Raw genomic sequence first — 18,631 nt, forward strand, 5'->3', positions numbered from 1 at the left:
AAAGAGGTTGTTACCAACGAAAACATTAATAAAATCCACAAAATGATTTTGAATGACCGTAAATTGAAACGGAATGAAATAGCAGACACTCTAAAGATATCAACTGAACGTGTACATCATATCATTTAAGAATATTTGGATATGATAAAGCTCTGTGCAAAATGGGTGCCGCGCGAGCTCACTTTTGACCAAAAATAACGACGAGTTGATGATTCGGAGCAGTGTTTGAAGATGATAAAGCGTAATAAACCCGAGTTTTTGCATCGATATGTGACAACGCATGAAACATGTCTCTATCATTTCACTCCAAAGTCCAATCGACCGTCATCCGAGTGGACTGCACACGATGAACCCGCTTCAAAGCGTGGGAAAACGCAACAATCGGCTGGCAAGGTTATGGAGTCTGTATTTTGGGATGCGCATGGAATAATTTTCATTGACTACCTTGAAAAAGAAAGGACAATCAACAGCGACTATTATATAGCGTTATTGGACCGTTTGAAGGACGAAATCGCCGCATTTGAAGAAAAAGAAAGTTCTGTTTCACCAAGACAATGCACCGTGTCACAGGTCAGTGAAAACGATGGCAAAAATCCATGAATTGGGCTTCGAATAGCTTCCTCATCCACCGTATTCTCCAGATCTGCCCCCCAGCGACTATTTCCTGTTCTCAGATCTCAAAACAATGCTCGCTGGGAAGACATTTTCGTCAAATGAAGAGGTGATCTACGAAACTGAGGCCTATTTTTAAGCAAAGAACAAATCGTACTACCAAAATGGTATCGAAAAGTTTGATAGTCCTATAATCAGTGTCTCACCCTTGAAGGGAATTATGTTGAATAAAAAAACTAATTTTGCCAAAGAAACTGTTTTACTGTAGTAGGCCGGGGACTTTTCAATTGACCTGTTAGTGTGGGCTATCTTTAGGTTTTTCCTTAAAGAACTTTTATAGTGTTATCTTAAGATTGTCAATATGTATTTAGCCTTATTGCATTAAGAATAAATTATACATAAAAAATATACACCACATTAACAAATATTATAGGGAAGATTTTTATTTTCTATAAAGAACGTTGTTTATTCAGTTACATTATTGTTTCCACCTTCAACATATTCAAAATAATAGTGCTTCGTCCAATCACCAACACTAAATCTCGTTTTTGAGTTAATATTGAACTCTTTTGGCGATTTTTATTTAATTTCATCTATGATTCTTATATAGGGACGGTCTTTTATTTTGGAAATGGAAAAATTATGGCCTGTATGGAATGTTAATTGGATTAATTGGCAATACGCTTGAATTTTAATATAATCATTATACTCGTATTATAGTTATATTTTATTATTACATACTCACGACGTGATATACAATATGGCTCTTTGAAATGTTTAAGCGTTCGAAGATATTATAAGAAATAAATTTTAGAAACTATAATCGAGCCGCATCATATAAAGTAAATATTTTTACTTAATATCAAACTTGCATTCATATAAATCAATTTTAGTACCTCTTTTCCGCAAACACCAGTTTATTCTAGTAATGCGGAAAAATAGAATTTAATATTTTAATTAGCTATCGACCTTTGTTTTCGAATCATTAATTTAATCCATAGACTTTTGTTTGTTAAAAAAAAGACGTTAAAAAAGGTTGCAAAAAGTTCTCAAAAACGATTTCTGAATTTTAATAATCGATTACATTAATGAATATAAAATATAAATATTAAGTATTTTTTGAAGAATAGTTGTATTAGACTTAATGAAATTGGAATTAGTTATAAGTGAAACAGAATAAATTCAAGATTAATAAAATAAAACGATCAAGATAAATAAGAACAAAGTGTGGTAAATAATAAGATACAAAAACTCAGTTCATTAAAACGAAGTAAAATGAAATAAAATAGAAGATATACATATAAATTAACAATCGAATTCAACACTTGTGGAGAATATAACCGAGTGAGACTGAGAATTGGATGTAATATGTTTTCAAGTAGTAACAGTTTCGATACAAACACACAAAACTAAGGCAAGGGAAACTATATTCTCATACCAATCTATTGGAATTACGCAATCTCGACATTATTTGATGGTATATTCGTATTTTACTAATAGCATATTGTCTTGTATTACGGACTTCCTATTTATACGTTTCTTTTGACCATTGTGCATATTTTCTTCATTATAAATTCACATACCGTTTTACTACTTCCGTCGGTCATCAGCAATCGTGTCGCAAGCACATCCATATTTCTTTTAATTAACCACCAGCACAACAATACTTTTTATTGTTTTGAAAATAGTATACCATTACGGAAATAGAAATCGCTTATGAACAACAATGCAGAGAACAGAAAAACGTAATTAGCCAAATACTAATTCAAAATGAAGATAACAGGAGGGAAAATAGACATTTACAAAACGTTAATGGACTGATAAGTTCTGGTTATTTGTTGTTAATTTTTTATTTGTATTACATCAATTAAATTTCTAATTTTTTTATATTAACAGCGATATTCGATATAATCAGTGCTTATTATTATTTTTTTGGTAACATCTTTATTATGTATGCTTAGTAGAATGTTAATTATCTTATATATAAAAATGAATCGCAAAATATGTTCCTAAGCGCATAACTCAACAACGCCTGGACCAATTTGGCCAAATCTTTTTTTAAAATGTTCGTTGAAGTTCAGGGATGGTTTTTACGGCGAGAAAAATTAGAATTATTGCTGGAAAAACCCTAAAAATAGCCCTTTTTGTTTGAATTTGTTTCGTGTATCAGTTGACAATTCATCTGTCATCTGTCAAAAGTCATCTGTAACAGACAACTTTTTTTTTAAAATTTGATATGACTTGAACTCAAATCCTTTTAAGCCGTACGAATTGTTTTATTTATTTAAAATTTGAATTAAATTTTAAACAAATAAAAAATTTTAAATAAATAAAACAATTCGTACGGATTAAAAGGATTTGAGTTCAAGTCATATCAAATTTAAAAAAAAAAAGTTGTCTGTTACAGATGACTTTTGACAGATGACAGATGAATTGTCAAGTGATACACGAAACAAATTCGTATATCGTGTTTTGTGCAGAGTGTTTAGTTAGTTAGTGTTTGTTTAGTTCGTGATTAGTGAAAAAATAATTTATATTTGATATGCCTCCTATAAGACGAAGCAATTTAGGTAGAAGAACCAGAAATGCTATAAACCAAGCTAATTACCGATCTAATCTTACTGCACAAGAACGTGACGACGGAAATGAACGTGAAAGAATTCGGATATCACAAACGCGTGAAGCGCGAGCGCGACATTCAACTAATAATCGCGCAAGTTTGAATCCAGCTGCTTTCAGTTACGATGTGTCAATTGACTACAGTAACTACCAATGTGTTGTTATTGGTTCTATGAACTTGGTTTGCTCACACTGTAAGGCATTAAAATACAAAAACGAAGCCAATGGATTGTGTTGCGCAAATGGTAAAGTGAAATTGATACAATTGGATCCACCACCAGAACCATTGTACTCATTGGTTTCAGGAATAGGAACAGATTCTATACACTTTTTGACACATATTCAACAATATAACAATTGCTTTCAAATGACTTCATTTGGGGCAACAAATGCAGCAGTTACTCATAATTATTTTAGCGAACAAAATTTTCTGTCACCAAAGTTAAGATGTGTTACTAATCTTCAATTTCTTAATCATTACGAAATATATCACTTAGTCATCATATTATATGGTGATTCAGTTTCAGTGACACTTTTATTATATTTTATATTTGATAGATATTAGTTAAAACTAAATATATACTTTTTAAGATCAAATATTATTTAAGTTTGATCATTGACAATCCATTAATTTATACCACACCATAATATTTTTTTTATTTACAGATACAAGGGCAAATATATCACAGAGCAGGTTCACTGTTACCAGTGTCAGATAGCGACAACAAATTCCTGCAAATTTATTTTATGGGCAATTCACCACAAGAAATTGATCTGCGTTGTGCACATAACAATTTAGTAAAAAGGTCTATTGTAGAACAATTACAAACTTTATTTCATCAACACAATCAATTGATTATATTGTTTAAAACTGCCCTGGATCTGATGCCATCCGATAATCACAAAATTGTAATCAGAGCTGATAAAACACCTGCAGGTCAACATACAAGACGTTTTAATACCAACTATTGATGAAGTTGCTGTCGTTGTAGTTGGAGAAAACTTGGAATCCCGTGATATTGTTTTACATCGTCGGAATGATCAATTACAACGTATAAAGGAAACACACCGCTCATATGATGCACTGCAATATCCCATTATATTTTGGCAAGGTGAAGATGGCTACGATTTCTCAATAAAAATGATAAATCCCATTACAGGTAACTAAAATATTAGTTTAGCTATGGCGATAATATCTCAGTCACTATATTACGTATTTTAATTTTATATTTGAATGTTATTAAAACAAAATCTGTTTACAGGTTCTGAAACCAACAAAAAAGTCAGTTCAATGAACTATTCATACCGCCTAATGATTCGGGAAAATGCAGATAATCACATATTGAAATGTCGGCGATTATATCACAAATATGTTGATGACATGTATGTTAAAATTGAAACGGAGAGATTAACATTCATCAGGTTGAATCAAACCAAACTCCGATCTGAAGAGTATATTCACCTTCGAGATGCGATTAATACTGATGGAAATGCACAGAATGTCGGTCGGATGACTATTCTTCCAGCAACATACATCGGAAGCCCTCGGCATATGCACGAATATGCTCAAGATGCCATGTCGTATGTTCGTCATTATGGTACAGCAGATTTGTTCATCACATTTACATGCAATCCGCAATGGATACAAATTAAGCAGGAGTTATTACCTGGGAAATCATCCATTGATCGTCATGATATTACAGCCAGAGTCTTTAGACAAAAGTTGAAATCTTTAATGAATTTCATCGTAAAACATAATGTGTTTGGTGAGACACGCTGCTGGATGTATTCTGTGGAGTGGCAGAAACGAGGATTGCCACATGCACACATTTTGGTTTGGTTGGTTGAAAAGATAAGGCCAAATGAAGTTGATGCAGTGATATCAGCTGAAATCCCTAATGTACAAGTAGATCCTGGATTGCATGAGGTAGTTATCAAAAACATGATACATGGTCCCTGTGGAACTCTTAATCAAAATTCACCGTGTATGATGGATGGTAAATGTTCAAAACGATATCCACGGACATTAATATCGGAAACAATTACTGGTAATGACGGTTATCCATTGTATCGTCGCAGATCGACAGCAGACAATGGAAAATCAACAATTGTCAAATTAAATTAACAAGATATTGAAATAGATAATCGTTGGATTGTTCCATATTCACCCATTTTATCAAAGACATTCAAAGCACACATCAACGTTGAATCTTGCCATTCAGTGAAATCGATTAAATACATTTGCAAATATGTAACCAAAGGGAGTGATATGGCTGTGATTGGAATTGGTGCAGAGAATTCTAATGATGAAGTTACCCAATACCAAATGGGCCGCTATGTCAGTAGTAATGAAGCAGTTTGGCGAATATTTTCTTTTCCTATTCATGAGAGACACCCTTCTGTTGTTCACTTAGCTGTGCATTTAGAAAATGGACAAAGAGTGTATTTTACAGCACAGAACGCAGTACAAAGAGCTGCTCAGCCACCATCTACTACATTAACCAGTTTTTTTGAGACATGCCAAAACGATGATTTCGCACAAACATTGCTATATTCTGAAATGCCAAAATATTATACCTGGAATCAATCCTCAAGGAGATTTATACGACGGAAACAAGGAAAACCAGTTCCAGGATATACAGATGTATATTCCACCGATGCGATTGGCCGGATTTATTCAGTACATCCAAGCAATGATGAATGTTTTTATTTACGACTGCTATTAGTCAATGTACGTGGCCCAACATCATTCCAACAGTTACGAACTGTTGATGGTGAATTGTGTGGATCCTACAGAGAAGCCTGTCAACGTTTGCAATTGCTTGAAAATGACGCTCATTGGGATCAAACTCTCAATGATGCTGTAATATCATCACACACTCATCAAATACGAACATTGTTTTCTATAATCATATCTACATGCTTCCCATCAAACCCAATTGATTTGTGGATGAAGTACAAATATTATATGTGTGATGATATTTTGTATCAAATACGGAATAGAATGGGAAATCCAAATATACAAATCAGTGAAGAAATTTACAATGAAGCATTGATTTCAATTGAGGACATGTGCTTGATAATGTCAAACAAACTATTAATTCAATTAGGCCTGACCGCGCCCAATCGTCCAATGCATGACGCTTTTAACCAAGAGTTGCATCGAAAAAGACTGTATGATCTCAACGCTTTGAAAGAATAAATTCAAACAAATCTTCCACTGTTAAATGAACAACAGAAGTATGTATTTGAAACTCTTATGAAAGTAACAAATGATGAAACTGGAGGGATTTATTTCTTAGATGCACCTGGTGGTACAGGAAAAACTTTTTTTATTTCATTAATATTAGCAACAATTCGCTCACAAAATAAAATTGCACTTGCACTCGCTTCGTCGGGAATCGCAGCAACTTTGCTTGAAGGTGATCGAACAGCTCATTCAGCACTAAAATTGCCATTAAATATGCAAAGCAATGAAACTCCAACCTGCAACGTTTCGAAGAACTCTGCAATGGCAAAGGTTTTGCAGCAATGTAAATTGATTGTTTGGGATGAATGCACGATGGCACATAAAAAATCTTTGGAGGCTTTAGACAGAACCTTAAAAGATCTACGTAGCAATAATAACCGATTTGGTGGTGCAATGATTTTATTAGCAGGAGATTTTCGTCAAACATTGCCAGTGATTCCACGATCAACGCCAGCTGATGAACTCAATGCATGTCTAAAGTCCTCCAATTTGTGGAAACATGTTAAAGTACTTCATTTAAGCAAGAATATGCGTGTCGAGTTGCAAAATGACCAATCTGGAAACATATTCTCTAAACAACTCATTGACATTGGTAATGGCAAATTTCCTATAGACATGTTGACGGCTTGCTTTTGCTATGACTATAAACAAGTCCCAGGGGCAATCATTAAGTGTTTGTGGTATTAATCTAGAAAACCCATGTTTCTCACATGGTCAATTGTATGTTGCCTGTTCCCGTGTTGGAAAACCATCAGATTTGTTTATCTATGCGCCAGGTAATCAAACAAAAAACATCGTATACCACAAAGCAATATAATGATAATAATAATAATAATTATGATTCACATGATTAACAATAAAGCGATTACTTACTTTTCAATCCTTATATATGTTTTATTTAATTATTTTTTATTCACAACGCCCTATCACCAGGGTGATGGTTCTGTTCAGGAGAATTTTTTAAAATACGTAGGCACAAAAACTGCCACATTACAAATCTTTTTGACAGGACGAAGTCTGTCGGGTCAGCTAGTAAATTATAAATATTATTTAAAAATTATAAATTTATTACATTTAATTTGTACTTGTATTAATGAACAAGCAAGACGAGTGCGAGATAAATACATCATTCATATCATTCATCAAATATATTCCTCAATTATAAAATTATAATAACTTAAGCTATTGTTTACACTAAAGGTATACACTTTATATACATGTTCGTATGGTTTGGTTTGCTTCAATCTTCTGATATCCTGCGCGTTGTCCAATAGTTGTATTGCTTCCACGTTAGTATGATTTAGTAATCTTCTTTCGTGTTTTAAGGCGAAATCTTTTAAAACTTCGTATATCCATTTGATTTTCGTGTCATCGTACAGTTCTTCGTTGGTTACGTAGCGATATGCATTGATAATTAATCGAAGAATTTTGTATTGGCAGCGTTGGATGACTAGTTGATTTGAATGTTTCGTGCAACCCTATATTTGCACCCCATATGTCCAAATTGGCTTTATGATTGTCTGATAAATCAATATCTTTGATTAAGTTGAGAGTATCTTCTCACTAACCAGCATAGTTGTTTTATTTTGGTTCGAATGTGTTTTGCTTTTTGTCTAACATGATGTTATCAGTATAGTTCATTGCAAAGCGCTCAGAAATATAATATATTTTTCCTAATTTATGACTCAATTGCTTACATGTATTCTTTATGTGCGTTTTATATTTTAGTTGAGAATCTAAGTTATACCTAACTAGCAGTTGGCTATGGAATTTTTCGTTTATTCAGTTCCAGTCCAGAAGTTGTCATTAATCAATTTCGGAGCAGTTTATTTGATACAACATATTTTATAATTATGTTGAGATTGTTGGTAACAGATTCAATTTTTTTACTAAATATAGACATTTCTTGAACATACAACGAGTAGAATGCTGTTTATAGTTTCAGGGATAAATTTTCTTGAGGCCAGAACAAGATTAGTGCTCTTTGCTATATTCAAATTATGGTAATAAATAAATAACGATTTCCGATATTCAATTTTAAATTTGATTGAATACATTTTAAATTTAGGGTATAAATTATGTAATTAATAAATTATATTTTCATAATAAGTAAAACACTTATATTAAATTTGCCAATAACAGAAAACATAATGAAGGCAAAAAGATAATGTATGTATTCTAAATAAGGTCGCGGTATAGTCTAATCACAAAATTACAAAAATGGATTTATCTCCTATAAGTGGATATAAAGCATGTATGTCAACTTTTTTAAAATTATTTGAAACAGTTGTTGAATTCAATTTCTGAAATTGTTTTAGCCCAATGAGTAGCTCTCAAATAATTATTTTTATACGAATAACAGGGACTGTCTGGTGTAAATAGTTTAACTGAGCGAAAAAAATTCAGAACAGTACCACTTATTACCAACATCTTACTATTTCTTGATCACAATAGCTTTATTGCAAGTGTAAAATAATACTTTTAAAATCTAGAAAACCAAACTGTGTAATTAGCTACCTGAATGTCTATTGTGGTTTATTGTTTTAGTTACTTGTTTTTAATCATAAACAAATCAGAATATTTTTAAATGAATCACTTTATATTTATAACATACAATAATTATTCCTGGTTCATTAGTATTGCCAATTCTCCTATATAAATATGATCGAAAACTTATATGTCCGTTATTTTAACAAAGATGAAATAGTCAAGCGCAAAAAATAATAAAATCTTGAAAATACGTATTATTATTATTTAGCTTTACAAACTTACACAGTTCTCATGAGCTTCTAATCATGAAATAATTGTCAAACTTTAAAGTATAAATAACAAAGTCTAACAAATTATAGAAACTAAGAAACTAAATAATAATGACTAGGACTAAAGCATTTTAAATATTAATAATATTAATAGAACGAAATAAAATAAAAAGATAGACATATGTCTACAAATCTTCTTCAACTTACGTTTTAAGGTACGAATATCAATTTGCTCTAAGAAGTACATCACCCTGATACAAACATCACGTCTGCCCCTTATGTAGTCCATTAGCATACTGATAGAACAAAAATTGTTCTTTCAGTTTTTCGTTTTATGACTTTGATTGACACAAATTATATATGATTAATTTTGTAAATCGATTGCTCTATAATAAACATGCCTTAGTGTAAGCTAATAACAAATCCATTTTCTATGTATGACAAAATCAGACCTTGAAATGTACTTTTTATCAATAAGTTAGTCGATGGCTTCCAATGTAACAAAATATAGTAACATAATATTAAATTATTAATACAACAACGTAAGTACAAGTTTGAATATGAATTTAGATATTGCGATATTCGTAGATCCGAATCCTGCTGGAGCACGATAATTGGAACAGAATAGATAACTATTTTTGAAAAACTACTTTATGATTCTACATATTTAGTTTACCAGGAATCAAAGTTATTTCTGTAAAAAATTGATTTGCAATAAAAATGCCCCAAATCTGCGCGTAGCGTAGTTGTTTTGGTCGCACTGGACGATTTTTATGGGTACAAGTCTTATTTATACATTATTTTAATAATTTTGTATTATAATCGGACATTATCAACGACGACCTCGATGGTGTAAGGACCCTTAATGTAAATATACTTCACTAAATACTCCGAAAAATAGGGTTAAATCTTGCAAGGTGCAAACCAGCCGGTATAGTTTGAACACCGATAATTCCCATTCTAATGTAAATATTAAATATTTTAAATACCTTTAATTATGCCTAAAGTGTAACTAAAGTAATGTCGAGCTAAATAACACTGTTGATAACATTTGAGGTTAGGCCTCATTTGATTTGTTTATTGTGTTTATAAGTCCCTAGTTATTTTGTTGTTTTTCCAGTTACCAAATAATATTTAATATAATGTTATGGCTTTAGTTGCACAAGTGTACATGAAGTCAGTATATATTTCTAAAGATCTCGAATGCCAACTAAACGAAAATGGACTTTTATCATTTACTGCTTCTCGCTACAGAACGACTATATATTTCCAAAATACAAGAAAAAATATTAATTAAATGCAAGCGTTCAACGACAGTCAAATTCCATAATAGTTAGATTACAAAAATCTGATATCAAATATCTCTTTTCTTGTATATTAAATAATTCGATGGGCTATAATTCACCTGGTTGAGGGTAACTAATACAATATTTGACTGAACAAACTTATTTTATCCAGTTTTTACAGCCTGGTAAGTATGTATTGGCAAGAATTCATTTATTCATAATTCATAGGAAAAATCAATATGTTGAATACCTAAACACAGATTTTGTAAAGTATTACAGGTGCTTGCTGATGTATTGCTATTGTAACGCTATTAACCTATTATTAAAATAAGCTTTAAAATTATAATTTGTAGATTTTATTTACACAAATATTACAAGGTAATTTGATACATTACCGGATATAATTTTTCGTTTTACAACGCTGCCAAAAGTTTATGAAAATCTAACGTCCCTCATCAAATGTGTATAATTTAAACCTTTTTTGTATTATAGTTACTATGAACTATATAAAATGAGTATTTGCACATCTCTCACATAAATATGCAATCTGAATCTTATTAATATTATATTATTAAATTACCATTATTATTAATATGAAATTATCATTAATTGTTAATTTTTTAATAGATTTGCCATCAATATAATTTTGATTTATCTTAGCAAATATAGACAACTGGCAATTGTGATAATATTGGGCAAATTATTAGTTTTCTTGCCATGTAGTATCAATTGTAGCGTTTCGTATACTGATAACATTTTTACTTGAGTGTGTCTGATATACTTGTTCACTTCAATTCTATAAAAGTTCTAATAATATATTTTTTAAATTATTATTTCAGTTACTATACATTATTTGATTGAGTTGATGGTGACTCAACGTGTCGATTCTGCAATTTAGTGTGTTTGCGTTAATAAATCGCAGTTCAGTTTTTTTGTATATTTCCATTGGTAACACAAAATCGACTTTTTAACTGTGAAATATAAGATAAATTATCCTAATAAAAACTATCCTAACGCGCTTCGATAGAAAGTTTAAACCTTGGATTGCCGAAATGAGGGTTAGGAAAGGGTAAGTGACGTCACTATTTCGTAGAGTTTCTGATTGGTGTTTGACTTAACATGGCGAATTTTGAAATGTGTTTTTTTTCTGGTACAATCTTACTAATCCCAATTTTAGTTTTAAAATTAATATATTTTTAATAATCTATAGTATATTATTATTATAAATCAATATTATTGTCATTCTTAATTACTGTCATCTATTGTCCAAAATGCAAGAGTCTAAAAATCCAACAAGAAAAATGATCCCAGTCATGCCCAGTAACCAGCCAGATTTGGTAAACTTAATGTCAACGACTACTGTTTGGAGCCCACATTAAGCAGTAGATCCAGTCCGATCCTACACCATTATACAGTTATATACGAGTTACATTACGAATTATGATTTGACTGAGACTGATGGTAGCGGAAAGCTACAAACAACAACTGAACCAGTTGAATGAAGAACTTCAGATCAGAAAGGCTATTTACTGGTCAAGGAAGTAGGCAAATTGTATTGCTTCCTAACAGTGCTCAGTCCAAGACAGAAAGTACGCCGTAGATTCGCCAGAATATTTACCTAATATTTTTGCAATCTTTTAATGAGAAATCAGTTCAAAACACTGGACGATATGCACAAATTTAAAATACTGAAAATGCAAAATTATCATCTCGAAACCTTCAACTTAAAAAGACACTTTTGAAATAATTTTGCCAAGAAATCTCCAAAAATTAAGCAATAAATATCATCTGTAGTTGTAACACATATATGCTATAACGGATGCTTTTAATAACTCCGGAATCAGTTAAGTGATTACGAGACAATTTTCTTGAATTGTAGTTCTAATTTGATTGCTATAAATTTGATTTAAAAAATCTTCAAAAATAAAATATTTGAAATAATTTCGAAAACATGCTTTATACACTGTTCGCCATAGTATTCACAAGCCATATGCAAAAACTCAAATAAATAAATAGTAAACAAATTTTTTTTAGTACTGTGTTACGTGCCAAACCACAGAATATAATTATATCTACTATAGAAAAAGAGACTAATGTTAAATATGGTGAGACACCTAACGCTGCTATAAATAATTAAACAATCGCAGACAATTACACCACTATTATACCAAATATATATCTACTGGTTGATCACGCACCCAGTTTATTTATTCTCCAGCAAAATAAGACCTTGACGACCGCAGATACACTTTCCTTTGAAGAAATATAGTTGTTAAAAGTAACACCTAAAACAATGTACTTTTCTTTGAAAGTGTAGAAAAATATATAGAGATTTCCCATTTAGATGGCAGTTTACATTCTTTGTTTAAAATTTTAGTTTTAGTCAATAATGTTTATACCCCACAATAATTTAAAAAATCGCCGGCTTGGTGGCGCTGTGGTAAAGGCGATGGGACGGTCCTCCTACTGTTGCGATAGCCGCGAGTTCGAATACTGCTGGGGCATGGTCGTAAATCTATGTTTGTGATTGTTTAAAATTTGTGAATGTTCTAGGTAAGAGTGTAAAATCTGACAAGGAAAATGATCCCAGTCACGCCAGTAACCAGGCTGAGTAAGACCGGATGTCTTCTGGGATGATTTCTAAATCGGTTGGTTACTCGCCAGTCGGCAGGCTTAATGTTGAAGACCGTGGTTCGGAACCCACGTTAAACTTTAGGTCCAGGCCAGATAAACCCATAGTTGGTAAAAGGAGACTTTAAAATATATTTTAAAAAATTAAAAATCTCGAATATTTGGTTGCCTATAATCCGGTTGATTATCAATATTTAATAGATATATTTAATACTGAGTTACAATATTAATATTTGGTAAATATAATATTATACATAAAACTGTATGTATAAAAATATTGAAGGAAATAATAGATAATCATTATTTTTTATATGCCATAATAAGTCTTAAAAACAAATTATGTTCGATTTATACTAAGGTTCTCTGGGTATATACAACCAATTATACACATACACATAATGTTATGCGCGTTTTTAAAATTAATTTATTTAAGTTCTAATAAAATTATTATTAAATGATACTTATATTTTAAAATATCAAAATGTGTTTAATATAAAAAATGGGGATAAAGATTGGATAACTAATATGTATACAATCAGGATAAAGAATGAAAGAACATATATATGGTGTAGCGTATTGTGTTACGTCACGGACGGCCGAGAGCGAGAGTTACAATGTTGATGCCCCCCTTTACTTTTTTTCGAATCAACTAGAGGGGAACCAAAATAATCATTATTTCAAGAAATGCAACCTCAAAACTGTAGCAGAGCGCGATGAGTTGCAAGAAATGGTTTTGGTTGCTGGTTCCGGTCAACGGCGAAATAAACAAAATTCGCAATCGCGTTGAATAACAGTGGCGCGCCATTCTGCCAATAATTTTTGTTTTCATTGACCAGACTACAATCCGGGACTTTGTTTTGACATTTCGTGACCATCCGAAAGGTAAGCGGAAGGAATCGACCTCTTACTTACATAACAAACGACTGCGGCACCGGTACGTTTTGTTTGTATAGACCGAAATATGGATCAAATTTTTTCCCGTACCCCCGTATCAAGCGCCCCATTCTAACCGCGAACGCCTCGGCAAGTCCGAGTCGCACTGCGTTTGGCATGTGACATAGATTGTCAGTCGTGAAGCAAGTGAATTTTGTTGATAAGATTAAAAAGCAACCTGCGCCAGAACGATAAAAGTAATCAAGGTAGCGTGGCATATTTAGCTGTTTTGTTTTTAAGCAAGATTGTGTCAGTTTCAGTTAAATATCGTAATATAGTTTTTTTCGTTTTCATTTTACAACAAATATGGTGAGTAATTTATTAAAAACAAAATATCATTGAACTTTTGTTTGAACGGTGCGCAAAAAGGTAAATTATCATTTTCTATTACTAATTAGACATATTATTTGTTTTATGACCTGACCGAATTTTTTAAACAGTTTTTTAATATATATTATCTATACATCAAACTTTATTCATTGTTTATATAATACTCTATTACATTAACTACTTTCTAAATTTATTAAAATATGTAACATTTCTAGCAGAATTACTTATTCTTATATAATAAATTTTGTTAATAGTTACGCTTAGAAAATGTATTTTACGATATTGTGCGATCTAGGATATTATAATATTTAATATAAATATACACGCGCTAAAAGTACGGATAATTACAGTGCTGAGGTACAGTTAGAACACCACATAGAAATACAGTATCCGTGACGTGGTACTAATAATGTAAATATAGAAAAAGTTGCATTTACCAGAAATAAAATCAACCATAAAAATATCGAGTATTTTCTTTTACAATAAATTATAATATATTTATAAATACATAATTAATTTTCATAATAAACGGAGAAAATAGTAAGTTAGGGAACCAGAAATAAAATCAACCATAAAAATATCGAGTATTTTCTTTTACAATAAATTATAATATATTTATAAATACATAATTAATTTTCATAATAAACGGAGAAAATAGTAAGTTAGGGAAAGTTTTATAAATTACTTTTTTGCACATGTTTTTGTTTCAACAAAAGAAATAATTCAGATTGACAATAACGATGTCTATTGATAATAATTCAGTAAGAATTATAATTAATCATATGTATTATTAAATGCTATTACGCATTGTATTTAAACTATATGTAAAAAATATAACTATATTTGTTATTTACATAGATGATTTTTCATTCATTATATATACAATATTGTATCTAAAATATCATGTATCATTAATTCGGCAACAATAAGATAAAATTGTAAATATTCTGAACTTATCTTAAAAATGATATATGTTGAAGAGGGTAGGGTATACCAAAAAAGCGTCTTTAGAATATTTCAATCAATTTAAATTTTGGGTTGTTTTTTTACTAGTAATATTTTGATAAAGAACGTATTGGCTTTGCAAGTTTTAGTTTGATTAGTTATTCATGAAACCGACATTAATAATATTATATCACAATTTACCATATAAATAATATAATTATTGGATAAGAATCGTTTGTATTAATCGAGTATAAATTAATGTTTACCTTGCCAGCATTTTCAATGAAAGTTTGAAACAAAAGTTTCAATAAAAAAAAAGAAAGAAAAAACGTTGTCTTATTCAAATTTGATACAAAATTTTACAGGCCAGTAAACCCCTTTCAATAATTATGTTTGTACAATATATCCGTAAGTATGATATCTTTTAGATATTCTCTTTGCAACTGATTGTCTATAGTATTGATCTTTGCGTTGAGACTTAAAATATATATTTTCTAATAATATATGTATTCTAACTATATAAATCTAACATGAATATTTCAAAATTTTAATAATCAATTAATGTATTTCCAAATGATCACTATATATAAGTAACAACATATGGTAATAATTCATTCAAAAGTACTTACAAAGAAGTATATTAATATAAGTTGTATAAATTCACCTCTTTCATATGTAACGTATTTATATATTAACAAGGGTAAGAATAATAAATATAAGATATAATCATCTTATTACAATGTATAAATACATTTGATTTAATGGTACCCAGTAATAACAATTATTACGAATGAACATTAAATTGTAATTAAATAATGTGTTAAAAATTAAAATTATATTTTACAAAATGTACCAATTTTGTGTTCCTGTTTTGTAAAAAGTTAATTTTTCAAGAGAATTTTAAATGATAAAGGTTCTTTCTAAAGGTAATATCAAATAATATCTTAAAACATAAATAATGAAGGATATGTTGAACAGATCAAAATAGAACCTTGTTAAAATACCTTCAAATCTTAAGATTGGCGCAAGCAAGAAGCAGCACAAAAATTGTTGTTCTAATTGTTCAAACAATAACGGTATAATAAGCGATTTATTGCCGATAAAATACTTAAAGATCTCTAATTAACAAAATATCATCTACAAGTAATGTCTCAAAGACCATATTTTTCTGGAGACTAGATTTTTATCTATAGCCTATTCAAAGTTTTTGTACATAACAAGTTAATCGAAAAGTCCACGGCCTGACACATAGATAGCTCTACTAGTTTTTTAGTTAGCTCTAAGCCTCAAAAGACGCTTGTATAAATTTGACAGCTGTCGGATCATTAGGTTGTCAATTATAGCATTTTGAGTGAAGCAACTTTTGTTATTGTGAAAAAAATGGATAAAAAGGAATTTGGCGTGTTAATTATTATATAAAATATTACTTTTTGAATGGAAAGAATACAGTTGAAGCAAAAACTTGGCTTGATGCCCAGTTTCCGGACACTGCCCCAGGAAAATCAACCATCAAGGATTAGTATGCTAAGTTTAGATGTGGTGAAATGAGCACCGAAGACGGTGAACGCAGTTGACACCCAAAAGAGGTTCTTACCGACGGAAACATTTAAAAAGTCTACAAAATTGTTTTGAATGACCGATCATATCACTCACGAATATTTGGGTATGAGAAAGCTCTGTGCAAAGTGGGTTCCGCGCGAGCTCACTTTTAACCAAAAACAACGACGACTTGATGAATCGGAGCAGTGTTTGAAGATGATGAAGCGTAATAAATCCGAGTTTTTGCATCGATATGTGACAATGGCTGAAACGTGGCTCCATCATTTAACTCCGAAGTCCAATCGACAGTCATCCAAGTGGACTGCATACGATGAACCCGCTCCAAAGGTTATGGCGTCTGTATTTTGGGATGCGCTTGGAATAATTTTCATTGACTGTCTTGAAAACAGAAGGACCACCAACAACGACTATTGCATAGCGGTACTGAACCGATTGAAGGATAACATCGCTGAATACGGCCGCATTTGAAGAAAAAGGGAGTGCTGCTTCACTAAGACAATGCACCGTGTCACATGTCAGTGAAAACAATGGCAAAAATCCATGAATTGGGCTTCGAATTGCTTCCTCATCCACCGTATTCTCCAGATCTGGCCCCCACTGACTATTTGCTGTTCACAGATGCCAAAAGAATACTCGCTGGGAAGAAATTTTCCTCGAATGAAGAGGTGATCGACGAAACTGATGCCTGTTTTGAAGCAAAGGAAAAATCGTACTACAAAAATGGTATCGAGACGTTAGAGGGTCGCTATAATCAATGTATCACCCTTGAAAGGAATTATGTTGAATAAAAAAAACTAAATTTGCCAAAAATATGTGATTTATTATGGTAGGCCGGGGACTTTTCAATTGACCTGTTACGTCATCAAGATGTTTAATTACCTGTCGCAATTTGTAAATTTGTTTTAGAATCAGACAATGTATTCCTTCTCATTTTTATTTTAGTTAAAATGAGACACAATACTGTCTGATTAGTTAGGACGCGTACACGAATGGGCCTGTCAAAGTCGTCCGGTTGTCACGATGACGTATGTAAAATTCTTGAAAGCGATAGTGATAAGAAGTTATAACTCTAACCTATAAACTATTGTGGCGGTATAATTAACTATTGCTTTTAGATGTTCTATAATGTTAAAATAAATTATATTTGATAATATTTTTGTTAAATTATTTTATTTAGAATATAATTTTTTTATGACAAAGCCAAACAACTAAAACTCAGAGTTGATGCGGCAATATTGCGATGTTTTGGTGTCACAAATTTAAATGACATATTTATAAAAACTTTGCGGATGGCGCATTAACCATTTTTTGATATTGTCAAATATCGTTGAAAAATCTAATTCGTTCATTTAATTAACTTTTTACTTAGAACAATGTTTTTATAGAATATACAGCGTTCAACCATAATTAAAGATTTTTGCAAACCATTATAAATAGTATTATTTTTTGTTAAAGGAGTATGTCCATATAACCGACGAATTTTAGAACATAAAATGTGTATAATGTCTTCGTAACAAAAAAAAAATTCTCAAAAAGGGCATATGCAATAGAATGATAATCCTGCTATTCGAAGAAACAAAATAAGTAGTCAGAAAGATGTGAAAGAGTAATTAAATTATTTTAATATGTGTACCTATCATTACCCTGAAGTTGGATTTGTAGTTTCTGTAGAAAATATATAGTTTAACAAAGCGGTCAATATATTA

The 18,631-nt window shown here is 31.1% G+C and overlaps 2 protein-coding genes across 11 annotated transcripts in view; one reads left to right on the top strand and one right to left on the bottom strand.

The window, feature by feature from the left end:
• Nucleotides 1-9,521, bottom strand: part of LOC143189112 (clavesin-1) — a 36,879-nt gene extending 27,358 nt beyond the window's left edge. The window contains exon 1 of the mRNA XM_076393786.1: nt 9,448-9,521. Coding sequence (XP_076249901.1) covers nt 9,448-9,487 — 40 coding nt within the window. The 5' untranslated portion in view covers nt 9,488-9,521. The remainder of the gene's footprint in view (nt 1-9,447) is intronic.
• Nucleotides 9,522-11,458: 1,937 nt separating this feature from the next.
• The window catches only part of qtc (GRIP domain-containing protein quick-to-court), a 64,876-nt gene continuing 57,703 nt past the window's right edge, over nt 11,459-18,631 (top strand). For 6 of the 10 annotated variants that reach the window (XM_076393767.1, XM_076393775.1, XM_076393772.1 and 3 more), the window contains exon 1: nt 14,265-14,399. The gene's annotated coding sequence lies outside the window, so the exon portion shown is untranslated. Of the gene's footprint in view, nt 11,596-13,904; nt 14,040-14,174; nt 14,400-18,631 lie in introns of those variants that run through there. The other 4 variants (XM_076393769.1, XM_076393773.1, XM_076393770.1 and 1 more) reach the window with 3 other exon arrangements.

The sequence above is a fragment of the Rhynchophorus ferrugineus genome, unplaced genomic scaffold (genome assembly GCF_030347505.1).
Source record: "Rhynchophorus ferrugineus isolate W39M unplaced genomic scaffold, kcgeb_rfMv2 rfM1, whole genome shotgun sequence".
NCBI lineage: Eukaryota > Metazoa > Arthropoda > Insecta > Coleoptera > Curculionidae > Rhynchophorus > Rhynchophorus ferrugineus.